Source organism: Colletotrichum chrysophilum (genome assembly GCF_026319265.1).
Source record: "Colletotrichum chrysophilum strain AFK26 chromosome Unknown scaffold_130, whole genome shotgun sequence".
Classification (NCBI taxonomy): domain Eukaryota; kingdom Fungi; phylum Ascomycota; class Sordariomycetes; order Glomerellales; family Glomerellaceae; genus Colletotrichum; species Colletotrichum chrysophilum.
In genome coordinates this window covers 36932-64816 of record NW_026517417.1, presented here as the reverse complement: position 1 = coordinate 64816, position 27885 = coordinate 36932, and the positions used below count along the sequence as shown (strand labels likewise).

At 53.6% G+C, this 27885-nt stretch overlaps 9 protein-coding genes and 1 non-coding gene across 10 annotated transcripts; 6 read left to right on the top strand and 4 right to left on the bottom strand.

The window, feature by feature from the left end:
• Window positions 1-301: 301 nt before the first annotated feature.
• COL26b_011120 (uncharacterized protein) lies at window positions 302-881 on the top strand (the record flags this gene model as incomplete). The annotated part of the gene is made up of 2 exons (XM_053183794.1): window positions 302-383; window positions 445-881. The coding sequence occupies 2 exons, from the start codon at window positions 302-304 to the stop codon at window positions 879-881; spliced, it is 519 nt and encodes a 172-aa protein (XP_053032263.1).
• A 2032-nt stretch (window positions 882-2913) lies between these two features.
• Window positions 2914-3454, top strand: COL26b_011119 (uncharacterized protein; the record flags this gene model as incomplete). The annotated part of the gene is made up of 3 exons (XM_053183793.1): window positions 2914-2917; window positions 2995-3308; window positions 3398-3454. 3 exons carry the CDS (start codon window positions 2914-2916, stop codon window positions 3452-3454), a joined length of 375 nt encoding a protein of 124 aa, XP_053032262.1.
• Window positions 3455-5502: 2048 nt separating this feature from the next.
• COL26b_011118 (uncharacterized protein) lies at window positions 5503-7338 on the top strand (the record flags this gene model as incomplete). The annotated part of the gene is made up of 1 exon (XM_053183792.1): window positions 5503-7338. The coding sequence occupies one exon, from the start codon at window positions 5503-5505 to the stop codon at window positions 7336-7338; it is 1836 nt and encodes a 611-aa protein (XP_053032261.1).
• Window positions 7339-8173: 835 nt separating this feature from the next.
• Window positions 8174-10192, bottom strand: COL26b_011117 (uncharacterized protein; the record flags this gene model as incomplete). Its single annotated transcript, XM_053183791.1, has 2 exons — window positions 8174-9554; window positions 9609-10192. The coding sequence occupies 2 exons, from the start codon at window positions 10190-10192 to the stop codon at window positions 8174-8176; spliced, it is 1965 nt and encodes a 654-aa protein (XP_053032260.1).
• A 3075-nt stretch (window positions 10193-13267) lies between these two features.
• On the top strand, window positions 13268-15229 carry COL26b_011116 (uncharacterized protein; the record flags this gene model as incomplete). The annotated part of the gene is made up of 1 exon (XM_053183790.1): window positions 13268-15229. The coding sequence occupies one exon, from the start codon at window positions 13268-13270 to the stop codon at window positions 15227-15229; it is 1962 nt and encodes a 653-aa protein (XP_053032259.1).
• A 396-nt stretch (window positions 15230-15625) lies between these two features.
• On the bottom strand, window positions 15626-18029 carry COL26b_011115 (uncharacterized protein; the record flags this gene model as incomplete). Its single annotated transcript, XM_053183789.1, has 2 exons — window positions 15626-15679; window positions 16002-18029. The coding sequence occupies 2 exons, from the start codon at window positions 18027-18029 to the stop codon at window positions 15626-15628; spliced, it is 2082 nt and encodes a 693-aa protein (XP_053032258.1).
• Window positions 18030-18432: 403 nt separating this feature from the next.
• COL26b_011114 (uncharacterized protein) lies at window positions 18433-19282 on the bottom strand (the record flags this gene model as incomplete). The annotated part of the gene is made up of 2 exons (XM_053183788.1): window positions 18433-19199; window positions 19252-19282. 2 exons carry the CDS (start codon window positions 19280-19282, stop codon window positions 18433-18435), a joined length of 798 nt encoding a protein of 265 aa, XP_053032257.1.
• Window positions 19283-22804: 3522 nt separating this feature from the next.
• On the top strand, window positions 22805-24083 carry COL26b_011113 (uncharacterized protein; the record flags this gene model as incomplete). The annotated part of the gene is made up of 6 exons (XM_053183787.1): window positions 22805-22879; window positions 22932-23022; window positions 23251-23324; window positions 23376-23413; window positions 23463-23600; window positions 23663-24083. 6 exons carry the CDS (start codon window positions 22805-22807, stop codon window positions 24081-24083), a joined length of 837 nt encoding a protein of 278 aa, XP_053032256.1.
• Window positions 24084-24370: 287 nt separating this feature from the next.
• COL26b_011112 lies at window positions 24371-24443 on the top strand. Its single transcript has one exon. It is a non-coding gene; the product is annotated as a tRNA-Lys (tRNA).
• A 209-nt stretch (window positions 24444-24652) lies between these two features.
• COL26b_011111 (uncharacterized protein) lies at window positions 24653-26418 on the bottom strand (the record flags this gene model as incomplete). The annotated part of the gene is made up of 2 exons (XM_053183786.1): window positions 24653-25250; window positions 25310-26418. 2 exons carry the CDS (start codon window positions 26416-26418, stop codon window positions 24653-24655), a joined length of 1707 nt encoding a protein of 568 aa, XP_053032255.1.
• Window positions 26419-27885: the final 1467 nt, after the last annotated feature.

Genomic DNA, 27885 nt, shown 5'->3' with positions numbered 1-27885 from the left:
ATAGGTTTGTATTTACTACATACTCTATCAGCCGTCGACGATACCATGGAAACAGGAAGGGTGAATGAACGACTTGTGAGAAAAAGTAGTCGAAAAGCCGGAAGACCGAGAGGTTCGCGTCAGCGAAGAATTGAGCGGCAGGAGCTGAGGAGTACAAGTACAGCTGGAACGAGCTTCCTTGACCTGCTAGACTCTTTCATATCCTCACAGCCACTCTCAGTCTACTTACTCCGTTCTTCTCCGTCCCAAAACCTTTTCATTACATCTTATCATCTTTGGATTCGAGTACTCATTGTGCAAAATGCAATTCAAGACCCAATTCGCGATCCTCGCGGCTCTGGCACCTGTTCTGCAAGCCCTGCCTGTTGATAATGGCGGTGCAGGTAAGTTAAAATGATAAGCCATTCTGTAAACGCGCTAAACTAATTTTTGCAAACAATACAGCTGTGGCCCGAGAGGTCAACGACAAGCGTGCGCCGGATGACGCCGATGCCGCTTATGGCATCTTCTACGCCAACGGAGCTGGTATCAAGGCTAAGCGTGATGATGCCGATGCTGCGTATGGTATCTTCTACGCCAACGGTGCAGGCACCAAAACCAAGCGGGACGATGCCGACGCAGCCTACGGAATCTTCTACGCCAATAGTGCGGGAACCAAAGCCCGACGTGACGATGCTGACGCCGCCTACGGCATTTTTTACGCCAATAGCGGTGCCTCGAAGGCTAAGCGTGATGACGCTGACGCAGCCTATGGCATTTTCTATGCCAACAGCGGCGCGTCGAAGGTTAAGCGTGATGATGCTGACGCTGCGTACGGTATCTTTTATGCCAATGGAGCGAACTCCAAAGTCGAGCGCGAAGAGACCAACGTCAGCGCGTGAGTTGGTCTGAAACGTGCCTCTGCACTCACGTCAACCTTTCTGGTCTTGAGACATGCCACCAAGCTTCCGGTTTGCAATGGCAAGAAAGTCTTTGAATGATCTATGCGAGAACAATGGTATTGGATAGTGGATTAGTCATGACAAGAACGATGTTTCCGACAGACATGTTGACTAGACACAATTTCCATTCATATGGTTGAGACTTGGCAATCCCCCAATCCATGTAGTGAACGGAACAAGTTAAGAGTGATTCTCGCGCCAGTGACTTCATCCATCTATTATTCCGCAAAAGCCGAGACTGAAGGTGTCTTGCAAACTACTATACACTTCACGGATCATAGAACTTGGCCAAAAAGCACCTCAGCCCAGCTTCTCCTGGTCTTCCTAACCCACATGGAATCCGCTCACATCCTATAAGATCCGTCGACCTGGATTGATGAGAAATTACCAGTGTAGTCAGATAACAGTTCTTTCGAGAAATATGCTGCAGCCCACAAGGGCATTTTCTGAGAAGGACGCCAGGATCCCGGAGTCCTAGATGCTTTACAAAAGATCTGGGGTACCGAAGAGCTTCTTGTTTTATTCGGTTCTTCAACATTACTTTCCCCAGCCGGAAAGACAAGCCTTCTCGTGCTCCCTGGCCCCGTGTCAACTAAATTCCCCCGCCCCCCAAGTGTGGCAGGGGTATGTGCATGGCATTATCAGTCTCATTTCCGCTGGCCAGGAGGACGGGTCCTCTATTGTTGTTCCTAAGTTGCAAAAGGCTCTGGATGGGGTCTTCGATACGCAGACCGACCCAAAATCATGGAAGAAGGCAGACGTGCTTCCATTCACGAAGAAATATCACTCTGTGACTTCTCGGGTATTTCCCCTCTTACAGCAGCCAGAAAGGTTTGCCCGCAAGCAAAAAACATGCCACACAGAAGTATAAATGAAAAGTCAGAAGACCAAACAAAAACCAGGCAGCCTTCAAAATAATCGAAATTTCTATCGGGCTAATAGCGAAAATTGTGGTTGAGCAGATTTAGAGAAAGCCGGGAGCATTCGCCGATGCTACATGTAAGTACTGTAGTCCCATCGCAATCGAAGAGATACTCTTGACATCAGTAATGTTGTGCAAATTACGTACAGAGTTAGTGTCTCCAAAGTCTCTTTATTTGTGTACAAAGGTTGTCAAAGATGGACGCTTCTCTTCAACTTTGATCAAGCCACATAAACTTGTCATTTATTTTGAGCTTCATTTCTTGAACCAGCTCATATCATTTTCATATGTGCCGCATCAACGATTTTAAACTCCAGCCTCGCTGATAGTGGCCGTGGCGTGCCAGTAATATTAAAAAACGTCCGCCGCACGCCACAACGTTCTCACTTCCATACCAGAACCTTGGAGGCCCATGGAGGGACATGTCCATATCTGGCGCTCACGATTAAAATGTATTCTCGGATTTGCTATTCCTTCCCCCCAAATTCCTCATCAGTTCTAGCTTCCACCTGTGTTTCTTCTTTTCCCCCTCTGAGTGTCATGCGTATCATTCATCTGCTAGTCTGCCTCGTGGCTTTAGGGCTAGCCGATGCCCGCAAATGCAACGGCCACAAACATCTCTGCAATAGGAAATACTCAAACGTCACTTTCGTCGGTTCGCACAACGCCAACTTCATTGGCGATAGAATAACTCACAATCAGAATGTCCCTGTCACTCGACAGCTTGACATAGGCGTCCGATTTCTAACTATTCAAACACACTGGAAGGACGGCGAGATCAGAATGTGCCACTCCAAGTGTTGGCTTCTTGACGTGGGAAAGTTGGAGGACTTCTTGTTAGAGGTCAGCCGCTGGATGAAGAAACACCCAAGCGACGTGGTGACCTTACTGTTGACGAATCCGACTTCCATCCGCGGGAGAGACTTTGCCGCAGCCTTTCGGAAAGTCGGAATGGATAAAATTGCTTTCACGCCAAACAAGAAACTTACCGTCAATTCGTGGCCCACGCTCGGCCAGCTAATTGATAATAAAAACAGACTTGTTGTCTTCATGGGTAGGTACAAATCATCAAGATCCCACATAACATTGGGGTATTTGTTTTTAAAGTGATAAACATTCTTACTTTAGCAGATTACCCCGAAAAGCCTAGGCGCGAGAAGTGGATTATGGACTGGTTCAGCTACTCCTGGGAGACACCATATGGCGAACTGGACAGCAACTTCCCTCACTGCAAGCGCGACCGGCCACAACGGGACATCGATGAATCAAAGTATATGTACCTGATCAACCATGTCTGGAACATAGCCATGGGTGCGAGGTTTGAGGGAGAGACTGTCAAGATTCCCACCAGACTCGCGGCAAATATTACCAACTCGATGGACTCAATCAGTCGACAAGTCAAGCTTTGCAAGGCGAAGTGGGGAAAGATACCCAACGTCATTCTGGTAAGTTAAGCTTCACCGGCCGTTCATTAAATCGTCTTCGTCACGGAAACTTGCGTCGACTCTGAGAGTGCTGATTTTCAATTGCAAAGCTCGACTTCATTGATGATGGGGACGCCATCAAGGCGCAAGATCATTTCAACTCTTGATTGGGCCGTCACCATGTGTTGAATATCTTTCTATTTCGATAGCAGTTCAATGTCGTTCATCAGGCAACATCCTTGGATCGTCTTAATATCCCGGTGATGCTCGCCAAGTTACACCCTCCTCGGCTGAGCATTTGACTCGCTAATTGCCCTACCAACATGTTGGCTTGACGCAGAATCCATCCACATCAACCCGCCTCACAATGTGAACGACCCCAATATAAAATAGCAACTCTAGATGTGCCGTTCCAACTGACCTCCAGCTTCTCACGATCAATTCTTGCGCATGGGCGATGAACCATGTCGCGAATGATGCGCAAATAACAGTAAACCACACTTTCCAAACTCGCGAGAAGTACCAGCAAGGTCCCATGTATATCTCGATAGTTACCCATGCTGCTATTCCCAGTCCCCAGACCACGGCTTTCCCAACGGTCAGGCGCCATCTGTTCATTTGATGTAAACTCATTCCCGTTCGTGCGTGAATTACTATAAGCCCGGTCCAGCTTTCCAGTATGTCTTTGATGTCATCGCGAGTATGAGGCGGCCAGAAGCGGTGGATATTGTATTGTGGGTCGCAGTAACCGTCAGGGGAGATGATGGCCATCCCAACGGATAAGGCAGTTGGATAAATGGCGAAGGCGATAAGAGCCAGCCATTTTGTGACAGCTTCATCATTATGTATTTTTCTGGCAAGAGAGTCCTGCGGTGAAAGATGTACAACAGACCGGAGGCCTTCGGCAACGAGATGCTGCCCTCCCCACGCGCTGAGGCAGAACCTGGAGATGATGGTAATGACTCCCCTTGACGTTGAAAACCACGGCCGCCACACTTTGAAGGCTCTCATCAATTTTTCTCTTACTTTGCATTCGAGCTGTATCTTTTCGGGGGGGACTGACCCCGGGGGCCCGGAGCAGTCGCAGAGGAGCGTCCAGGCGATCACGCCTCCAGCAAGGATTGCCAGGGAGATCGACCCCCACAGCACAACTCTCGTAGCATTGTGGAATCTGACACGAGGAAATGGCATATTTGAAGTCTGTCGCTGGCAGCGTATGAAGCTTGCGTATGCGGCGTGAACTGTCGGTTGAAGGGAGAGAGAAGCACGTCAGGCCGCCGTAGGCCGGAGGGTCCGCAGCTCCACAACGGCGCACCGGTTGAGACAACAGTGTCGAGGTTGCGTCGGGTGTTTGTGTAGTCGGCCGGGTCTCGAGGTCGAAGGGGGTGTCGATTTCGCAATCCTAAATTGAGGAACTCTTCAGTCGTGCGTACAAATGGAGGGCGACTTATGTGGTGTGTTCTCCGTCTTCTGAACTGGATATGACGACAATTTAGCCGACGTGCATTTCAGCCCTGGAATGGTTGGCTGCGCCTACCATGCATGTAAGACGGCTCAATTTCACTGTTCGTCGGAGCATGCGCCACGAGTACCTTTATCTCAGGTTGCACTCATTCTCAAATACAAGTCCAAACTGTTAGAAATCCATTATTTGCTTTTAAATAGAACAGACACAAGGTGGAACAGACTTTTCCTGCGCTGCGTTGACAATGGCTGTACTGGTATCAACGAGACCCCTGCATCCCTCGCAAACATTTGCCCGGCTTTCGCGCACAATTTATTGCTCTCCACGGATCCGGTCAGCACGCAATACAACACTCTTTGTGTGTCCGAAAATGACAACGCCCGAGCAGAACTCCGTCCCGTGGTGACAGCCGACCAGGGCCCCCTGAGACTATCGAAGTTGTAGGTTGGTTCAATGCAACGACAGAATCCGAACCGACCTAAGACAGCGCGGGGACAACCATCCAGGGCCCTGCTGCCCGCCTTCAGTGATCTTTTATCCGGGGTTCGCTCACCTGAGCGTGCAGCTGTAGCATACGAGGAAATCATCCTAGGACAACTGCCCATGTCATTCGCGCCATCATCGTGCATCACGAACAGTCTTATTTAATGCGAGTCACCCACCGTTGTATTCTACGATGTTTTCTTCTCAACGCTTCTCGCTTTCGTCCGCTACGAAGAGCGCGCCTCCGTCGGCGAAGCGATCATCAAGATGAAGCTGACGCAATGTCTTCTCTCCAGTCTCGTAGGACTCGCGGCTGCCCAAGATCGACTTTTCTCGTCAGCGTTTGGCTACCCCGGTCGGGATGCCAGCTATGACTACGTCGTCATCGGCGGCGGCACCGCAGGCCTCACGATAGCGTCCCGTCTCGCCGCAACATCCGCATCCGTCGCCGTCGTCGAGGCTGGCGGCTTCTACGAGGTTGAAAACGGTAACAATAGCGTTGTTCCTCTTCTCTCTCTCACCGGCATTGCCTTCATCGATCCCACACCCGAATTCACCCCACAGCCTTTGATGGACTGGTCGCTCGTCTCGGAACCGATCCCCGGCGTGGGTGGCCGGAGGGTCCACTACGCACAAGGCAAAACTCTCGGCGGTTCGTCCGCGATCAACACAATGTCGTACATCCGTGGTACAAAGGGCTCGTACAGTCTCTGGGCCGAAACTGTCGGCGACGACTCGTTCAAATGGGAGAACATGCTGAAGTACTTCAAACGATCTGTCCATCTCACACCGCCGAATGAGGAGAAACGGCAGAATACCAACGCGACCGTTGTGTTTGATGCTTCTGATTACAGCGGGGACGGTGGACCTTTGCAAGTTTCGTGGAACAATTGGGTTGATCCGACTTTGACATGGCTTGCGAAAGTCATTTTGAGCCTTGGCTTGACAATTAGCCCAAAAGGTTTCAGCAGTGGCGAGCTTGTCGGTCACGGCGCTTGGGTTCCATCGACAATTGAGCCCGAGAAAGCCCACAGGTCAACCAGCGAGAGCACATTCTTACGGCAGGCAATCAAAGATACGGGCATGATTGTGTACACCCATACTCAAGCCACCAGAATTCTGTTTAACGGCACTCAAGCCACTGGGGCCAGCGTCAACTCACAAGGTGTTGACTACACCCTATCAGCGCGCAAGGAGGTCATTCTTTCCGCAGGGACGTTTCACTCTCCACAACTTCTCCAAGTATCGGGCATTGGCTCCCGGGAACACCTTGAGGCTTTATCGATTACAGTGGTAGCCGATGTCCCCGGAGTAGGACAGAACCTCCAAGATCCTATCCAGATCTTCGTCGCGTACCCTGTTAGCACGACCTCAGCGCAATCCCTGGCTGCGGATCCAACGTTAAACTCGATATTCATTGAAGAGTATCTCAGATCTGGAAGTGGGCCGTACAGCTCGGCTGCAGGCTTCTTGGCCCACGAGCGCCTCTCGAACTCAACGCTCGCCAAACTCTCGCAGGATGCACGCGATAAACTCGCGTCCGTTCCTTCAGATTGGCCGCAGCTGTCATTTATCGTGGGCTCTTTCTCTACAGGTCTAGGACAAACCAGCGGTACCCTCGCCGCGTACCTTCCCCTAGTCTTCTCCCGAGGCAATGTCACCATCTCATCGCCTTCAGTACTGAAGACCCCACCCAAAATCAACCTGAACTGGCTCTCTGATCCAGCAGATGTCGAGCTTGCCGTAACGGCCGTCAAGCGACTTCGCACAGCATGGGCTTCAGACTTCGCCAACACCCCAGGCTTTAAAGCTGGCCCAGAAGGACTTCCTGGAGACGCGGTGCAGACCGACGAAGAGATTTTGGAGTACGTCAAAGCCAATGTCGGCCAAGTGTGGCATCCTGTATCAACATGTGCCATGGGCAAGGAAGAGGACGTCCAGTCCGGCAAGGCAGTCGTTGACAGTCATGGGAGGGTATTTGGCGTTCAGGGGCTGAGGGTTGTGGATGCAAGCACCTTCCCTTTTGCAGTTCCTGGACACCCACAGTCTGCTGTGTATGCACTGGCCGAAAAGATTGCAGATGACATTATAGGCACTTTTTGAGGATATTCCAAAAGCCATAGTAACAGCGCAGATTTCCAGAAACGGTGCAACGGAAGGTCGAAAAAAGTCCAGTTTGAGTATACAATTTCAAACCGCAGTGAATGCAAGCTTCCTCGACAGTAACTGGTTTATGAAAAGTCCTCAATTTTTCATCGTAGTAGGAATTCAAGCCTTCACATATGCCGGTGCCCTAGTGATGCGCCTCGCAGCGCCTCCACAAGGGCAATCAAAGCAATTTTGACCCCCATACTTGTTAACTTGGCTCTTTGTTTTTGTGTTTTTGATTACTTAGCTAACTTGCAAATAAAACAAATCAATCACTATATGAAATGACGTCATATAGACTACTTAATCGGGTAATTTTGAGGATATCTACAGCCTCATAAGCCCTCTTGTAGGCCCTCAGAGGGCCCCTTAGAGTGCCCCTTAGAAGGCCCCTTGGAGGGCTCTTTGGAGGGACCCTCAAGCCCCCCCCCCTAAGGGGGCCCCTCACGTATGCCCTCACGTATGCCTATAGGCTGGGCATACCTATAAGTGGGGCGATGGCCTATATAAGGCCTCCTATTGGCTAGAGTATAAGACATCAAATATTTCAATTCAATCGAGGGGTGTCGGATTGATCGATTGGGTAGTGGTGATGGCCTCACTTTGCTTGGTTAGGTTATTTGCGTTGTCAATTTACTTGCCCTTGTGGAGGCGCTGGCGCCTCGGTCAAATCAACATGGACTCGTGCTCAATAGGCTGAAGAAAGACTTGAGATGAACTTTAATAATATCACCACTGAGATAGAATGATTGCCTGTTATTCAAGGCTCTCTGACGATTCTTGCTTCTGCTTAAATAGTTCCTTCACCTATGATCCTTGCCGCAATCTTCTCGGCCAGCGCGTAAACTGTACTCTGAGGGTGGCCAGGAGGCAGAATAGGAAAGCTGGATGCATCAACAACTCGCAAGCCCTGAACACCGAAAACCTTGGCCTCGTTATCAATAACCGCCATATCGTCGCTCCTCTTCCCCATCTTGCAGGTACCGGCAGCGTGCCACACAGTCATCAGACTATCCTGGATTACAGCCAAGATTTCCTCATCGGTAATCTTGTCCAGGCCTGGCCAGTATTCCTCGCCAATGACAATTTCTTGCACCACGTCTGTATTCCAAACCTCCCGCATCCGACGCCACCAGCTAATAGCAACTTCCTGGTCAGCCTTGGCATATAACCAATTTGGATTGACGAGCGGCAGAACAGCAGTGTCGGAGGACTTGATCGTTACGTTGCCCCGGCTGACTGGGGCAACCATAGCACCCAGGATCGTTGCGTACTGTTTTCCATTGAGCGGTTGTTGTAGCGCTGGAAAGCGAAAGTTGCCGATGTAGCCGTTACCACTGATATGTTCAACCTCGGGCCAGTCATCAGGAAATTGAGACAAAGCTTCTTGGGTATTGGCAGACCAAGTGTCGCGGTACTTCTGCGGCAGCTTTTCCCAACCGATGAACTCAACGACATTGGAGGACAGGGGCCCTGTACCATCGTTGATGTAGTCAACGAGGCTGCGGGCGAGCACCACCGGGTTATGAAGAACACGGTTGAGAGTGTCAAAGTTGACCTCGTAGGCGGGTCCAAACATGACATGGTCCCACATGTTCTGTCCAACCCCCGGGAGATTTACTCGGAGAGGAATGTTGTTCTCGGCGAGAGTAACAGCTGGTCCAATACCTGAGACCATCAAAAGCTGTGGAGACTGGAAGGCACCTGCGGAGACGATCACTTCCTTTGAGGCGTGAATAGTGTAGCCTACGCCCAGAGACTTGACCTCAACCCCTGTAGCGGTATTGTTCTGGTTAATGACGATGCGTTTGGCCATGGTCTGGGTATAGACCTTGAGTTTGTCCAGGTTCTCGTTGACGGCCTTGTATATGTACTCCGCGGAGGAGCTGCGGGTTTGATCCGAGCTACGCACTGTGGACTGCGAGTAGTGATATCCTAAGAGGTTTCCGCTGCTGAAACCGGTGGTGCGTTCCATACCAATTGCTTGCATGCCCTTTTCTAACCATGTCGCCCAAGCTGACACCCAGTTTGTGTAGCCGACTTGCACAGGGCCTCCGGGTGAGCTGAATACATCGGGGTCATATTGTGTCGACGCATTTGATCGGCGTTTAGTGGTATCAGGAGGCGTAAAGTTTGTTGACTTCTCAAAATAGGGTAGAAAGTTGTCAAATCTTTGGCGCATTAGCAATTTGTGTACATTTTTGAAAGACCCGTGTCAAGCTCACTTATAGCTGTCATCCCCAACTTCTGAAGCCCACATATCGTAAGAGCCCTTGCTACCTCTGTGATGGATCATAAAATGCAGGGCCGAGCTGCCACCTAAGCACTTGCCTCGGGCATAGTGAATTTTGCGGTTGTTAGCGCCTACTTGGGGCTCCGTCTGAAATGCCCAGTCAACCGTAGGGACGGTGTCATAAATGCTCGACCCGATGCCAATGATGTCGCCAGCGGGTGTCGTCCCCAAGACAGGCTTAGCAATCTCATAGTAAATACCTGCTTCGATGATGGCGACTGAGTGGCCGGCTTCTGCAAGTCTGTAGCCGATAGCGTTGCCAGCCGTGCCGCCTCCTACCACCACATAGTCGTATGTGGCTTCGGTTCCAAGGGCGCCTTCAACGACACCAAGCACACCTTGCACTAGACCCTGGCCCGAGAGAATGGCTTTTACAGCCGACAGGATAGGGTTTAATAGCGAGATCCCAATGCTCTGTAATGCCGCAGCAAATTCATCGTTAAAGATCGGTGCGGAGAGGGCACGAACGGCGAAAAGCACAAGAGTCAGAGAAAGGAAGGAGTTACGAACGCGCATTTTCGGGTTATCTGAGGACCCAACTATGAAGTAAAGGCAATGTTTTTACTTCATACAGAAATTCACAATGTGATCCATCGATAAATAAGAAATCAGTAGGTGACAATGTCCAGACATTCTAGCATGTACTGCGGGCAGCGGCTGCGTGGAATCCTCAAGTGACACCATGCAGCGTCCTTTTGTCGGCACTCAGGGCTCCAAACAATTTCACCACAAAAGACTTGAAATGCGAGAGAGGGGGGAATCGAGACGGATGCAAGGTCGGATTGCTTAATGTCCACGTGGGGTCTATGAGGTAACGCATGAGTTGCTATCCAAAAAGAATGAGGTTGATGCAGTCATCTGCTCGAATGTGGTGAATTCTGCGATGATCTTTCCAGACACATGCACCTTCGTGCATGATGCATCGGACAGCAACGGGGCAGATTGACCACAACGAGACAGCCTTGTGAGTGGTGACGGGTGGGTCAATGCCCTAACCCATGGATCTCTGTGGTGGAAGAGCAACACAGTAACAAAATGCAGCAATAGAGCGGATGTGTATTCAGTCGAGCAGTGGTTGTACTAGTTACCCGTGACGAATGTTTGAACAGGAGATCGCTTTGGTTACATGTAGGTTACGGTTCACGCACAATGAACAACAAGAGAAAACAAATGGGAATACTTTGGCTGCTGTTCAATGCTCCCTCATTAGGCACATGATTCTGATTTCTTGTTCTCGATTGGCTCGTACATATTGATTGCTCTTGGCTGATGAGATCTCAGCTGTCATGCAGCAGGGCATTCGAGAGGGGCAGTCTAGATAGGGCGGGGACAGCCACAGCTATTGGCACGCTGCAAGAAGATCGTCAATATCACATGCGCAAATGAGAAAGATGTGACAGCCCGATATGCATGGAATGCCACACAAAAGATCAACTGGAAGACGTCTAACCTCTCCTATGGGTTTCGTCTCAAGCCCGGTTTATAATCCATTACAATGACAGCTACAGCGGCATTTCATAACTCTAGGTACTTCAGCATGCTAGATGCCAACTAAAGAATCGTTCATAAATGCTAGATGTTCGTCGTGAGTTGCATACTCGTCGCATGTTTTCCAATATGTAAATTGGAGAACTTGAGGAGAGATCCAATAAGAAGCGAATGCGAGGTTGTGGCAGCGGGTAAATTCTCAAAGGCTCAACAATAAAAACCGTTGATCATCAGGGAAATCCAGGCACTTCACCCTTCAAAGGCTTCAAAGGCAACGTGTGTACTCGAAGAACACAATGGTCAAGCATCGTTCCTTGAACATGCTGACTTGAGCGCACGATTATTGAATTTCATATCTTTCTTCCACTGTCTTACTTTTGACATCCTCTCTACGGATTGACACGTTGCTCGCGAGAGGCACGTAGCTCATTGCTACTGTGTCACAGTGTCCAACAAGGAGCCCCAAGCTTTCGAGCCTTCCGTCGAACGATAAACATCCCCACCAGAACAACACATTTGCCCTGGAGCCTTTCCGTCGGGTAATTGACCTCGGGCCGCATGATGATGCCAATCCAATTAACAATAATGACCGCATTCAATCACTCGCCGGATGTGAATGGCCAAGACTCTTAGAACGTCGGCCGGATTGGGCTAGTCTAACGTCGCTAAGATCGAACAACCATCGAACCTACCCGCAAATCATTCTCCCCTCCTGTCAAAAAAGCCTTATGTAAATGTGCTGAATCCGGCCTGATGGTTTGCTCATAATCTTGGTCGGCCTCTGATCTACGGCACGAGGTGCCACCCGATCCGACCCGTCACCCATCGATCTGCGACATGAGAGCGCTGGCTGAGACATGAACGCGACTGGAAGTTGAGGACGAGAAAGATCTGCAACCTAGGTTTAGTTTGTGTATTCATAACCATCGTCATAGAAGATCAAAACTGCAGTTCTTCGCGTCTCGTTCAGTGCGTTCAACGATAGCCCTGATCAGCAACCGACGAATGACGCGTTCCGCTAGCTCCTGGCAGCTGCCAGTTGGTCAATATCCCACTCCATTGGTCGACCCTGGTGTACCACGTATGGTTTCGTGCTTCTACTGGCAAGGATTAACGATGTTGCCTAGAACGTTGTATTTTCCTTGAAAGCTTAGCTCTCCAGGTTCTCTTGGATTCAGTCACGTTTCCACGCGAGACGATGTCTCGTAATGTCAGATGGTCTTCCTTAAGTATTCGAAGATGCAAGAATCGGAAGAGACTTACATATACTACGCCTAATTAAAACCGAACAGCAAGTGGGTTGTATATTGGGTGATGAGATGACAACTGAAACAACCCTCGTCAAGCCATTTTGAAGAACAGACGAACATCTGTGTTCGTAAACGGCCCCTCATCTCGTTGTCAAGCTTCTTTCCTCTTGATAACTTCTTTCTCCCGTGGTCTGACATTGCTCAAGTTCTTTCGATGACGATCCTCGATAGACATCAACTTTCGTAGCCGCAAACATACTTTGAATAGGCGCGGCTCTCATCCTCGTGGCCCTACACAGAACCTCGTCTCCCACCTGAGACATGAAGGAATGACTTCATAATCGTTGACGAACCATCACTTAGCCGACCGATTTGATTCAAGCTTCCGCATTTGGTCTACGCTGCGGATGGTATTGGGTCGCCTTCGAGGCCGAGGCCCGGTCTACTGCAAGATGCGGGGGAGAGAAACTGAGACATTCGGCTTTAGGGTGTTGTTGATCTTGGCACCATTCCAGCCGCTGCGATTTTCTCCCGATTTTGAAAAGATCTTCGTTATGCTTCCGACAAGTCGGGGAGTGACAGCTTGTCAGTCATTTGTCTGGGCCTCTCACATCACCATCAGGATAGGCTGCCGATGATGTCTTTTCGATACCGTTCCTCAATGGGTCCGGCCTTACCACTCAGCCGGAAGCGGCATCGGTGTGAAGTAGGATCAACATCATCGTAACGACATCGTTTTGTTGACAGCCCCAATCCCGCAGAACGTAAAGAGGGGCTGACCCCCAAATCTACAAATATCTTTCTACTAAACTGCGTCTATATCCTCCGCACCGCTCACCTGCTGAGGCTCAACATGGAAGACAACAACTCTCCGGCCTGGAAGAAACTTGCAGTACTCGTCCAACAGGTGCCACGACGTATGGGTCGCGCCAGTGCCTCTTTCCTCCGTCCTCGCCGGAAGTCCTCGTCGGCGTCCCAGCCAAGACGTCGCTCATCCACTGTCTCTACCATGCGATTCGTCAATCCTTTCGTCGAGGGTCAAGACGCGTCCCCGTGGTCGCGCAGTTCCCTCGAAAACGGCTGCTACCGAGATTTCAAGAAGGACGAACGCCCTATCCTGGTATCCATCAGATCTGCGAGAAGCTCTGTCTCCTCATTCTTCAGCGACAACCACAGCGATGCCACCAGCCGCCCTCGCAGAAATGGCTATCTAATGTCGATACTATGCCTGATACTCCCGTCCTTCATGTTCAGCCCGATGAAGAACCCCTTTGCCGAGTTCCGAAGAAGTTCAACATCGCAAGTCTACGACTCTACGGCCTACCTCGATGGTCTTCGTGGCTTGGCTTCATTCATTATTTACATTTCTCACTACTCTCACCTCTGGTACCCCGAATTGGGCCAGGGATACGGTTCGGCCGACGATGGCTCAATCGTCTGGCAGAAATCAATCGTCAGGATTATACACTCCAGCCGGTCCGCCGTGACCATTCTCTTCGTCATATCCGGCTACGTTCTCTCCATCAGAGCCCTGACAATGATTTACAAGCATAAAGACGAGCATCTACATCGAAGCATTGCTTCGTCTATCTTGCGTCGACCAATCCGTCTGTACGGCCCCGTCGCCATCTCTACCGCCATCATCGCTATTATGGTACACTTCGGCTTCTACATCAGGGACCCAACACCCGCGCCGGCTCCACCAGTCGTGGACACTTTCGCCGGCCAAATGCAGCATTGGCTCGGGGACTTTGTCGGTCTGATGAATCCGTTCAAGCCCGTTGCTCACCAAGATGACGGTGGAGTTATGGCCTATAATGGACACCTCTGGACCGTTCACGTTGCCATCAAGGGCTCGCTGCTCGTCTTGGTGGTTCTCCTTGCTTCTTCACTGGTGCACAAGTCTATCCGCGTTACCGGAACGATGCTTCTCACCGGCTGGCTAGTTCACCTAGGTGACTGGGATAAAGCTCTTTTCCCCGCCGGACTTCTGCTGGCCGAGTTCTCTCTCGCTGCCCCTCCCAACGCTTTGCACGACGTCCTCCCGCGATGCAACACCTCAACCAGCCGGCGTGCGTTTGCGTACTTGACGGGTACTTTCCGCCATGTGTGGACGATTGCCCTGTTTGTATATGGCCTTCATCTCATGTCCTACCCAGAGACAAACGGAGCTTCGTCTCCAGGATTTTACTGGCTGTCATCGCACGTCTTGTTATGCTATCGTGGCTCGGACGCTCAAGTACAGCTTCACTGGAACGCCATTGGTTCCATTCTTTTCATCATTGCCTTGATGTACTCACCCCAAACCAACATCCGACGCTTTTTGGCAAATATTGTGTGCGGTTTCAGAACCCGATCACCCTGGCACAAGAATAACACGGTCTTGCACACAAGCGAGAAGGAAAAGCTGGAAGAAGAATCGGCGCCGACCACCACTTACGATCAGGGCGAGCCACTGCTCCAACGGCTCTTCACCACAGACATTGCCCAATACCTTGGGCGCATCTCTTACTCCATCTACCTGTGGCACGGGTTCATCAACCACGCAGTGGGCACACGGTGGTTGGTTCCCGCCAACGCCGCCTTGATGAAGAGTCACTCTCTTGCATCCGCGCCCCTCGAGAACCTTCCTCTGAAGATGACTGGTTCGATGTTCGAAACGGCTTGGAGCGCGTATGCTTTCTCGTTTTGGGGAAGCTTTATCCTTAATACGTTGGTTCTGTTGTGGGTTAGTGACATCTTCAACCGCGTGGTGGATGTACCAACAGTCAAGATCGGGCGATGGCTTGGCGACAAATGTTTCAAGAAGTTGTGACGCAAGATTCCATAAACCTTCCATATTTACGATTAATTGGTAATGATAATACTTCTTCATAGGCAATCATAGCGAGTTGTTGGAAGCAAATATTACAATTTTTTTCAATCATTGTGCTCAAGCATTTATGAACTGAGACGTACGCACAGATTGTAATTTGTGCTTGGGTGAGTTGGCTTTATAATACCCATGGTAACCCATATCCATATCCTTGAGTAAATAGGTATTACCCAGCGCCCGTAGGCTCCCGTGGGTATCCATGGGCAACCGGGTCATGGGACTTTCAAGCCTATTGAATAGCGAGTGTTCTTCGACGACATCCATCCCTGCCCTGGCCGTTCAATACTCAGTACAAGCCAACTTCTTCAACAAGCCCCTCAGCCAGCTCTCCATTCATTATGCCGTGGATATAGCTTTCTCCAACAACTCTGAGAAGCCCCCTCTGTTCATCTAGGCGCAGAACAAATGGTGCGTCACAGCCGTGGATCACACCAACCCTGTCCCCCACCTCCGTGCACAGCGGCACCAACCCTATCAGCCCTTGCTTGGTGACAGCAAGCTCATATTTGTTGGCGATATTCGACAGCTGGTTTGTGTACATGGCGCACTCCGGAGGAAGGGAGCCCACGTCTGAAGCCGAGGTCACCCCGAACTGTGAGACCGCCACCAGAAATTCCGTCTGCCAGACGTTGCATACTCCAACATAGAGAGAATACAACAATAGCGGTATGGCAAACACCCAATACAGCCATCGTAGGAGGAGAATACTTACCACAGACAGCCTGGCATACTTCAAAGGCAGCTTCCCCTTGAGGAAGGCCATGGCCACGATGAAGATCTCCAGATACAGCGGCAGTCGCCGCAGGATGGCGAGTGCGAATGGCGACGCCAGGACGCACGCTATCGCCATGGTGAAGACGACAAAGGCGAACATATCGCGGTCTCGCTTCTTCACCATTTGGTACAACTCAAAGAATTCCGGCCCCGGGACCTCGCCCTGCGACGTTCGGTTGCCAATTTGAGTTCTCCAAATGACATCCTCGAGCCTCTCCCCCGTCGGGTACTCCCTACCCGCGATATTGAACGTGGCCATGATCAGGAACTCGTTCATGAAGGCCCCTAGCCTCATTCTTCCAGGTATGATAGCGGCTATGCTGTCGACACCAATGGATTTGACGTACAGAATGTTGCGCGTTTCGTCGAAATGGTGGTAGAAGTTTGTGTCGCCGCAGGCTGTGTACAAGCGCATTGAATCCTCGAGTGGCTTATCATTCCCCCCGTCCGTTGGGGGTGCCAAGGTCGAGCCATCTTCGTCAGGTTCTTGATTCTTATTCTCCATCGGCTCGGCCTCTTCGTTCTGCTTGCCGTGAGATCGCAGGGTGAATCCAGGTCTTTTGTCTTGGGCATACGTGACGGAAGTCCATTCGGGCACCCACGACGGCGCTTCGTCATTGTCACCACCGCGTTTCTTAGACTTCTTCGACCTCAGCCCCGAACGAGCGAGAACCTCGGCTCCCTGGCCCTGCTCAATCTTGCCAATCGCGAACCGCTTGCTAACCACTGCAAGGGTCTGTTCTTTCGAGTAAATGGGCGCAAACTCCTCGCCGTCAACATCCCCAGCCAGTCCCAACAACGCATAGATCCTATCCACAGGCTGCGTCGCCAGAAAGGTACCAGTCATCATAAACAACTCGAGCAACCCTCTCCTCCCAAAAGGAAACACCCTCCCCTCCGCCCTGTGTTCCAACATCCTCGGCCTTGCCAAGCGTTCATACTCGCAAATCGCCGCAAAATCCCGCTTCACAGGCAACGGCTCCTTCCACCTATCGTTTTCCGTGTCCTCCCGGTAGTTGAACCACATGTACGCGGGACTCATGTATCCCCCGCGCCTCAGACGGAAGTCCCCAATCGTGTGCATCGCGCTCGCCCCCTCGTGCGCGAGTCTCCACCGATCGAGCCTGCGCCTGCGGTACCACGGCACCAGAAGCTCCAGCGGAACCAGCCAGTTCGATCTGAACCCCTGATGCGCGAGGCGGAGGTTGTCGATGTAGGCCCGCGTCGCCAGGAACAGTCTACGCCAGTCGATCTCCCCCGCGCCGCAGAGGACCGTCAGCTCCGTGGCGTTGACGAACTCCTGGATGACCCAGACGCGGCGGAACCACGGCCGGCGCCAGAAGGCGCGGAGCGCCGGCCACTCGGGCGCGCCCGGCGGCGGCATCACGAAGCCCCCGGCTAGGGCGGCCGCGAAGTTAGCCGTCGGGAGGACTTCGTCGAGGTAGTCTGCAAAGTCGGAGATGTGCTCTAGGAAGGCTATGGCGAGGTCGCTATTGTCTGCGGACGGGCCGAGGTACACTAGTACGCGCGCGGCGGTGCCGTAGATGTCGGGCATCATGCGGATCTGCGCGCCCTTCTCGACGTTGTCGGCGCTGCGGACTTGGTTGATGCAGATTGCGTCGACCCAGACTACGCGGTCTCTGCCAGTGTAAGCAATCTGGCGGAGGAGGGTATGTAGAGATGCGGTTAATGGAATGATAGATGCGGGGGTGCTGCTGTCGGCGTTCTCGTCGTTCACGAGAAGCTTGAAGGGTGTCTTGGTGTTGCCTCCCCAGTGATAGGATACGGCTTCGTATGGTAGCTTGTGCTCTAGGTACGGTCCGTCTGACGCCCACCGAAATGCTGGGTTGGACAGCTCATGGTGGAGAATGGTCCCGGTGACGTCTCGGCGCGGGTCCGGTGCCGGGTGGAGACGGAGCAGCCGAATCTCACCCGGCCCCAAAGCCCGATACTGGTATGGGTTCATCGCTCAGACTTGAACCTTACTCTAGCTTTGGAAAGAACGTGTTGCAAGTCAGACAAAATGCCACCAGAAAACAAGGCGGCATCTGACTTTTCAGCTCCTGGCCCCCCTGTCCAGCCTAATGCACAAGCGCCTTTCAGCTGTCTCAATCAGGACATCATGTTGAGATGGTAGACGAACGGGCCTAATTCCGCCCATCCTGCTGTCTATTCTAGTCTGAATGATCGCCCTTGCAGCTCATAATGACGAGTGATCTCTGCCTTGCGAAGTGCATCAAGTTTTATCCATTTCGTCTCTATTAAAATCCATATGTGCCTGACATCGCTCTTATGCCCCTCCATTTTACGCCAAAATCCACGTCATTAAATGCTCGCTACTGTATGAATGCATGCCAAGAATTCAACTATCAGAATCGTGCAGCCGCCGTGAACCCGCAACCAGTCTTGCCCTGCTCCTCAGCCACAGCCCTCGCAGAGCATGCCCCCTTGGGCCCAGCGCAGCACCCCGAGGCGCAGTCCGCATCCGAGAGGCACTGCCCCGTGATGAACTGCTGCCCGTTACCCTTCCCTACATTCTGCGATCCAGCCGCGCCCGTGTCGCCACCAGCAGCCGGGGCAGCCTGAGCAGGCGCAGAGGGCGCGGCCGCTTCGGCGCCGGTCCCTGATCCCGCACCAGCCGCGGCACCGCCGAAGCCACACCCCGTCTTGCCGTTCGCGTTGGCCACGGCCACAGCAGAACATGTGCCCTTGCCATTGAGACCTGCACAGCAAGCCGACGCGCAGTCCGCGTCTGTGAGACACTGCCCTGTGATGAACTGCTGGCCGTTGCCTTTGCCGACGTTCTGCGAGCCCGCGGCTCCCGTGTCTGCCGCGGCAGCTGTGTTTCCAGTATCAGCGGGGGCTGCGGCGGCGGCCATTGATGGTGCGGCAGCAGGAGCAGCGGCGGCAGCTCCGCCGTCACCGAAGCCACATCCGGTCTTGCCTGCTTGGAACTGCGCTCCAAGACCGGAGCAGATGCCGGCGCCGTTGAGGGTGGCACAGCATGTGGAGGCGCAGTCTTTGCTGCTCAGGCAGGCTCCGCCGATGAACTGGGCACCTTGACCGTTGCCGACGTTCTTTGCGCCAGCTGGGTCTGGGGAAAGAGGGCTTGGGGCAGCAAGGACTGAAGCAGCGACTGAAGGATGTCAGTGTGAGACAGAGAGGTTTTGGGTCGGGAGAAGACTTACAAAGTGCTGCGGCAACTGAGAAACGAACCATGATCAAAGTTAGAGAAGGGAAGGAGTATTTTCAAAATACCCTCAAATTACTAGAAAAAGATATGTTTAGACGACTGCAGCCTTGTACTCGATGCTTCTGGTTAGCTCCTCGATCAACTCAATCGAGGACACCTGCCATCTTAAATAGCATCGATCCATCCCCACGAAATGGTCTGAACATTGAAGTAAGCTTGTCAAAGCCCCTCCCTCAGCGCTTGCTGATGTCCTTCCCGCCATGTCACGAAGATCCAGCTGGAGATGCGACGCAGTTCTGTCACAGGGGCACGTTTCTGGATCTGAGGCTGAGCGACAGAGACGAAGCAGAGCTCACCCAGCCTGCGCGCCGTTGTGTGTGAAAATCCGACCGAATATGCGTACCGCCACCACGGCGATCTTCTGCCGTTTGACCTGCACGATACCACGGGCAGTAACAATTAAGATGGAGAACATAGCGCAAGGTAGCAAATCAGCCAGTGAGGTCGTTGAGGCTGATGACGGGGGGGTTAAAGTCGCAGACGAGGCCGTCCCTGTCGGGCCAATGTTTCGGATGAGACCATGCTCCCCAAAACATCGGAGAACGGCAAACAGGCCCAAACACGGTCGAGGAGCCCCTGGCTCAGACGAGCTGAAGAAGAAATTGTTAGTCAACGATTGAAGAAAAGAGATAGGACGGTCGACCTTGCTACAGATCTTCCGACGGCCTAGGTTTCCCCATTTTCGCAGATGTGCAGAGCGACATCGCGACGACGGCTCGCCATTCGTCTGCGGCGCTGTGTTTGGGGGCCCGGGCCCAAGCATTGCGAAACCGCAGGGCCGCTGTCATGGCTGTCAGCCTTCGGTGTGCCGTCTGTCCGATGTTAGTTCGTTTGAACTGGAGTTGCCCCTATTCGCGAGATCCATCCTGCGCTGGAGTTGGGCCGAATTGGCAGGCGACTTCAGCCGAGTTCCATCCATGGCCCAAGGGGGAATGTGGGAGGGAGGCTGTGATGTATGTTTGAGGAGATGGTGCGGGTTGGTTCATGTCTGGTCCGCCTCGCAGCATGAATGTCCTTGAGGATCCTTCGCTGAAAAGGGGTGAAATTGCCGGTCATAGCCAACAGGATCGCGCTGGACGCTCCACTGAGGTCGGCTTTGATGCCCACGATGCCTGTGTTGATGGTTTGAGATATCCTGGGAGGTGGCGGGCAGCAGTCGGGGATGATGGCACAGGGGAGGATCTGCCGTTCGGCGCAACGATTGTGCCGTGTTTGCTTGCCAGAACGATCGTGAAGATGTTTGCTCCGAGAAGCTCGATGAAGAAATGCGAATCATGAAGTTGATCAAACGTCAATCCTCCAAAAGTTCAGCAGAGTTTCGGCGACTCGGAGAAAATCAGAAAAAAAGACCAAGCAGTGCCCTGTGAGCGCAGAATTGACTTTCTCGCAGCAACAGGGGCCCTGAGCAGAAAAAGCTGGCAGCTCCAGGGGATGGATGCCCTGTCTTCTTGGCCGGGAGATCACTGATTGGCTTTTGCGGCTGCTTATCTCATCTAATCAGCCCCTGAGTGACCAAGACACAGAGCAACAACTGAGCAGCGACTGACTCTGACAACTTCATCGACAGAAACATGTTTCTCGACGTGACTCGCCATGTTGCATCCTAAACGCCTCTTTGCACGACATGTCGATCATGAAGACTTCGCAATCTTCACCTAACACCAGCGATGCGGGAATTGTCGCTATGTGTTGGGACGAAAGACACCGCTGGGAGGCGACAGTCTGCGACACCAACCACGACAATCCTGCGTGTTGGACATGGATGAATGGGCAAAGTCGCATTCTCCCAGGGGCCACCTGCAGCTGACGTACTCTTCGCTTCATCCCGCAGCCTCTGCTCATTCAATGTGGCCCAAGTCAGCTCATTTACTGTCGCGGTTTCACTGAGGACGGCCAAGCGATGCATCGAGTGAAGCCATCGCCGAAGATGCCAACACGCCAAGGAACCAAACACACATGGATGCAGCATCTGCCTTGAAGGTAATCATGATCAAGCTGTACAACTCAGCGAAGTCCACAAATTGACTGCGGCCGGTTGATGACAGGCCCACGGCCACGAAGCAATCGGGACAGGCAGTATGTTCAGCTGGGTTCAAGTGAACACCACCAACACTTATCGACAGCAATCGAAATGCTTGGGTCTGGCAGCGCGATGCCATCAGAACCAGCCTCATTTCCAACAATCTATTCGAATCAATGTGTTTTCTCTCGTCGGAGTGCCCGCTTTCGCTTGTCGCTTCTTCGTCGTCCGGAGATCCGGAAAGCAAGCAGCAGCCGCAGTTCCAATACCGCCGGCTGCCTTTGGAACTCCCGGGGAACGCAGAAATGCTGGCTGAGCGTCTACGAGATCGCACTTAAGCTCTAACAGCTGATCGTATTAGATGCTGTGTGAGGACGCATCGGTGCCGATACCTCGATCTCAAGAACTCAGCGCTCCGTAGCCAGCGACTAGGCGGTGAGGTCAGTTCGGCCCCATCTCCGACCGGGCATCTTGCGAAGGCATGGCTCTACTGAGTCTCTGTCGAAAGAATTATGATGGAAACCCTTCTCGAAATGAATCAATTGGTGACCGTACTGGCGAGGTCTTGCACACGGACTGCCAATGTCCGTGTCTTCCGACGCCGTCCCGTCGTCGAAACTGATTCCTCTTCAAGCTAGTTTGCCCGGAGCTTCTTCCGCCATTGCAATGTCCAACAGGACCCCGCCATTGCAATGTCCAACAGGACCCCGCCATTGGATGCCCGCCCAGGCGACGGTCTCGATCGAGCGATTGAGCCGGCCGTGGAGGCTTGCGGCGCGCAACTGACAAGGTTCAAGACATGCGCCAATTAGTGCCGATGTGCGCGCTCGGTGGAATCATGCCATGTCTCTGCTGCATTCCAACTGCTGGCAGACATCTCACGATTGGCCACCACGCACATCGAGCAGGCCATACTATGCCGCTTCCGTCCTCACCTGCTTGCGACTTCTCCAATCCTATCAACCTGTCACATCGCTACTGTTGGAGCTGTTGGAGCTCAGAACACTTGTTCGTCGCGATCCTTCTCTGTCTTGCAGACACCTCACTGGGCCAGACTATCGACCGCCACTTCTGCCACCGTCCAAACTCACCGGTCCGAGATGGGGCTCGCCCTGGACCTTTTCCGCTGTCATCTGCAAATCATTTGTGTCAGTGACCTGGCTCCTGGGACCGCAATGCCTGCAGATGACAGCCCGGGGTGGTGATCAATCACCGCCTGTTCCTCCCATCGGCCCCTCTTCATGAGTCGCTCAGGAAAGGGTCCTCCCGGCCCCGGCCAACTGTCTAATCAAAGACATGGCTGTGCGGGGAAGAAAGAGATGTCGATAGCGTGATATTTCTGCTCACCTCACCGATCGCCAGACCAGAGCCGCAGTCCGTCACACCTGGACCTGACTAGACCTGCGTACAACGGCACCTCTTTACCTACACGCGTTGCTGTAATTGCGAGACTCGGAAGCTTGTCGACATGGCGGCGCTTCAGGCTGATGTTGTAGAGCCCGACGACTTCAACGACAACGACTCGGCCGTGGGCGATACCAATGTGCGAATCTCACTGCCTGTGCGCTCGGCGAAGGTACTGACGGGTGGGACAGGACGGGACCTCGACAACGGCGAGCTTGAACAGCTCGATCCTGGACTATCGCAAGGAGAACGGCCGCACCTATCACAGGTTCCGAGATGGAAGTGAGTAGTCCAGCAGGATGGGCAAGGAGTCAGCTGATTGTGATCGAGAGTACCACTTCCCCAATGATGAAGAAGAGAACGAGCGACTAGGTATTGACGATCCCGCCTCGAGCCTGTTGCAAGGCAGCGTATTGACATCGTCTTGAGACCTTCAACATCACATCTTCTACCTCTCTTTTGACGGTCTTCTTGGCCTGTCCCCTCCCAATAAAGCCGAAGCCAATCCAGGACGCGTTCTTGACCTTGGAACGGGGACGGGTATCTGGGCCATGGACTACGGGGATGAGCATCCAGGCTCCGAGGTGGGCAATCCAGCAGCGCCCTCTTCAATACGATCTGACCCGAGTTTGTAGGTCATTGGTGTCGATCTCTCTCCGACGCAGCCGAAGTTGTATGTGCTATTGAGACCTCACTTTCCGGTCTCCGCTAACATCTTCCAGCGTCCCGCCAAACGTCAAGTTCGAGATCGACGATATCGAAGACAGCTGGACCTACTCCCGCCCCTTTGACTACATCCACTCCCGGATGATGAACTCGTCCATCTCTAAATGGGAAGAATACCTGCGCCAATGCTACGAGTAAATGCCCCCCCTCCCTGTCTCCAACATCTGACCCCCAAAATCTCACACGGCCCCCGCAGAAACCTCAACCCGGGCGGCTACCTCGAGCTCCAGGAATTCGGCCTGCCCCTCTCCGACGACGGCACCCTGACCCCGGACCACGCCCTCCACAAGTCGATGGCCCTGCTGGGCGAGGCCGCGGCAAAGATGGACCACGCCTTCATCGAGCTCAGCACCCTCAAGCCCATGATGGAGGCCGCGGGCTTTGTCGACGTCGCCGAGATCTGCTTCAAGTGGCCCAGCAACACCTGGCCGCGCCACGCAAAGTTCAAGGAGCTCGGCGCGTGGAACTACGACAACATCACCACCGGGCTGCAGGGGTTCCTGATGGCGTTCCTGACGAGGGGCCTCGCGTGGAAGGCGGATGAAGTGAATGTGCTCGCCGCGCAGACGAGGAAGGATGTTGGGGATCGGAGCATTCATGCGTACTGGCCCATGTGAGTGTGTCTCCCTTGTTATGGTGGTTGGTGCTGACTTTAGCAGGATCGTGGTGTACGGCAGGAAGCCGTAGTGAGGATCCGCCGAGCCGGGAGACGGGGCCGGGTGGAGTTCTCCTTCCCGGACGGGCCCATGCTTTCGGGGCCAACCCACTAGTTCACGAGAGGAATTTTAACAAGAAGCGATTTCACGATGAAGTTTTTTCCCACTCACCCAGCTCTAGCCCTACCGCTCCACTTGGCTCTTGGTCCCTCGCACGCCTGCCATCGTCAACAATCAATATCTCGCAGGCCTTGCTAGCTCAATCGGTAGAGCGTGAGACTCTTAATCTCAAGGTTGCGGGTTCGACCCCCGCGTGAGGCTCAATTCCTCCCTCCTGCTTTCTTTTTGTCAGTCTGAGTCTTCAGGTCCAAGTATCACGCTCTTCTTCCACATTTTTGAGTGGTGTAAGTCTTGTTGATAGTCATTATTGTTTGTTAATTCCAACCGCCTGCTTATTCTACATATGAAAATCAGACAAAAGACCACACCAGATAGGTATCCTACACAAAAGACGAAGAAACCAGGCCCGCTCATAATCCTTTCGTCATGACCCTCCTGAACACCGTAACCAGCCAGCCACAAACATCCCGCACGCGGACAGAAGCATTGCGACACCGCGCCGCCACGCCCCTGACCACCACCACCGTATCCCTCTCCACCTTGCTCAACCTGTCCCTCACCACCTCCGCCACCGCCTCCTCCTCCTCTTCCTTCTCCGTCTCCTGCGGGCCCTCCACATCATCGACATCGTTCTCAACCCCGCGGTACTCAAAGTACTCGCTCCACTCCGGGTCCGCCAGCAGCGCCGCGGCCACCTCCCGCTCGACCGGCAGGCTGAACTCGGTGCCCTCGTCCGCGCCCGCGGGCGCCCCGTTGACGCGCGCGGGGTACGTCACGAACATGCCCGTCTGCACGCTCTCGAAGAGCCAGCGGAACGCGTACGGCGCGCCGAAGCCGAAGTCCGCCTCGCAGGGGCGCGTGTCGCGCCAGTCCGTGAAGAGCGTCGTCATCGGGTGGAAGGCGTCGCCGCGGATGAAGAGCGTCGTCTTGTCGCGGATCGGCGCGAGGGAGGCCAGCATCGCGTTGACGTAGTCCTGGGTCACCGTGTTGGTGAGCTGGCGGATGTACCTGAAATCGCATTATTAGCAAATCTTTCAAACATCAGACAGAGGGAAAGAAGAACGTACCATGCCAACTTCCAAAACGGCGCCGAGGAAATCACCTCCTCGCCGCTCATCGTCGGCACCACGCTCTGGAAGCTGACGGCCACCGACATAAAGTTACTCTGGATCCGCGCCGGCACGACCGGGTCCCGGAACCGCGGGCGCATATTTACCGCCTCGCCCCAGATCAGCGCCTCCTTCAGGTCCGGCTCGTACAGCGCCGCCTTGTGCTTCGAGAGCACGCGCCAGATGTGCGCCGTGTACGCGTCGTAGCTCGAGATCCACCTGCCCTCCTCGCCGTCCTCATCCGGCGGGGCGGCGAGCTTCTTGAGCTTCGCCATCTTGCTCTTGGGCAGGTGGAAGAGCAGCCGCTTCGACGGGCGGTACGCGGCGTTCCGCTCGGGCGCCGCGCTGGGGCCGTCGACCTGTTGCGACTCCGGGAGGTCGGGCTTCGTGGTGAGGGAGAAGTCGAGGCAGGCGGGGTCCCAGGCGGGGAACTTAGGCGCGGAGCCGGTGCCGCGGGCGGTCCAGATGGCGTTGCAGTTCTCGGCGAGCTGGTGCAGCTGGCCGGACCAGGCCATGATGTCGCCCGAGAAGTGGTGGTGGTGCATCATGAAGACCATGCCGCCGGGGATGAAGGTGGCCTTGTAGGCGGCGGCCTTGGGCCGGCTCGTCCAGTGGGACTCGGGGCACTGGCCGCCCTTGAAGGGGTGGACGGACCACGTCTTGGGGTCGCCGAGGGCCTTTGAGGAGAAGTGTTGCCTCTCGAGGTCCGCGAAGGTGGGATACTTCTTGTTCTTGCCGGTGGCGGCGATGTTGTCAAGCCATTGGACGTGAAACTCGACCGCGTCTTCTCTCTTCTTGTGCCAGCACAGCCCGGAGCCGGAGGGGTGTTTTGTGAGGACGCCGGGCAGCTGGCGGACCTGGGAGAGGGTCCTCTCGAGGCCGGCCTTGAGGACTGTGATGAGCTCGGACTGGGAGTCTGTGGTGGCGGACGGGAGCTTGAAGAAGAGGACGTAGTTGCACCAGATCTGGCCCGAGAGGTAGTCCAGCGTGGAGAGGGGGAAGATTTCTTCTTCTGGGTCTGATTCCCAGTTGGTAGGGTGGAGGTGGTGCACTTCTACCCTCGCCATGGTTGATGGTAGTGTAGTATCCTTACACGAAGATGTGACAGTGTAGGAGATATGTGAGAGAGCAAGAGAGAATGCTTCTTCTTGGGGGGAATCAAAGAATCGAGGAGAGCAATGGATTCTTGTCTACATCCTTCAGACATCCTACTTACACGTCGGCCTCGAGGGAGTCATATATGGTTCTCACCTCGGGGATGGGAACCAAATTCCTTCCCGTCAGATGGCTGCCTTCCTTCCTCGCCCCTCCCCATCCTGCGCCGCCATCACCGTGGAGGCGGTGTTAGCATCAGTGCCAGTGACAGCGTTCCTCCGCCCATTCCCGGCACCATCATCGCTCGTCTTGGTCTAGATAGGATGTGATGTTTGGGGGCCATCACATCTTGGACTCCTCCTCCAAGTACCAGACTCTTCTTAGTGGTAGATATGCGTTTGCCGTAAACGGTAACTGCGTCGTTGCGTGAACGAACGGGAGGAGCGCCTCTACCCCCGGCCACCCTCCTCCCCCATGCCACATCCACATGGTCCAGCCAGCCACGGCGCGGCACCAGGCGTATCTTAGCGGAGTCCCATCACAAACCTTCGCAGGTTCGGTAATTCGGGGAAGAGGCCTATCTCAAAAGTGGCCTCAAGCGAGAAGAAGACACATGAGCTGAGGCAGGTAGGTAGGTAGTCAGGATTTGGGGGTCTGTGACTCAAGGTGCGTGTGAGGCGTATGTATGGTGGAGGTGGAGGGTCCTTCCGTACGGCTCAGCCGATGAAGAACAAAAGGACGGCCGAGAGAACTTGCGCCGTTGCGAAGCAGGAAACCAGTGGCCAGGAGGATCCAGGTACCTTCTCGAAAAGAAGGCAATCATACCGAGAATGCAGAATGTGTGTGGGTTTTGGGGTTGGGCCTACACTCTTTACGGACGTAATTATCGTTTTTGGGCTATCTCGCACGCAAGAAAAAACGCTGTTGGTTCCTCGTCACAACGCCAATTGGCTTGGAAAGCCTCATCCTCCTGCGAGAATCACAGAAATGTCGAGATGGCCGCCGTGGAGCCCCATTGGTCGCAAGGCTGCGTTACACACACCCTTCCCTGCCCTCCATCCATCCCCCTGCCACAGCCAGCGCGCGGGTGTGGAGGCGGTGATGGAACAGGTGCCTAGCTCCGGATTCCACTGCGGCACGACTCTCTTGGGTTTTTTGATAGAGCGGAAGGCTATTGAGAGAGAGGCCTTGGTGGTAGGGTGGGATGGGGAGTGCATTTTCCTAATGAGGAAACACACGAAGCAGTCCCCTCTCGTTCATAGGCAGGAATGGCACTGCGAATGATTCCTCAGCTAACTTGACCCTTGCGATGAGGATGAGAAAGATGGAGGAGTGGGGTTTCGCTCGCCGGGGTCTGATTCCCAAATTCCCACAACCACCATGCGCCTTTTCCCCGTTGACATCGTCCTGACGCCTGGGCTACCGGCCGGGGGAACCGT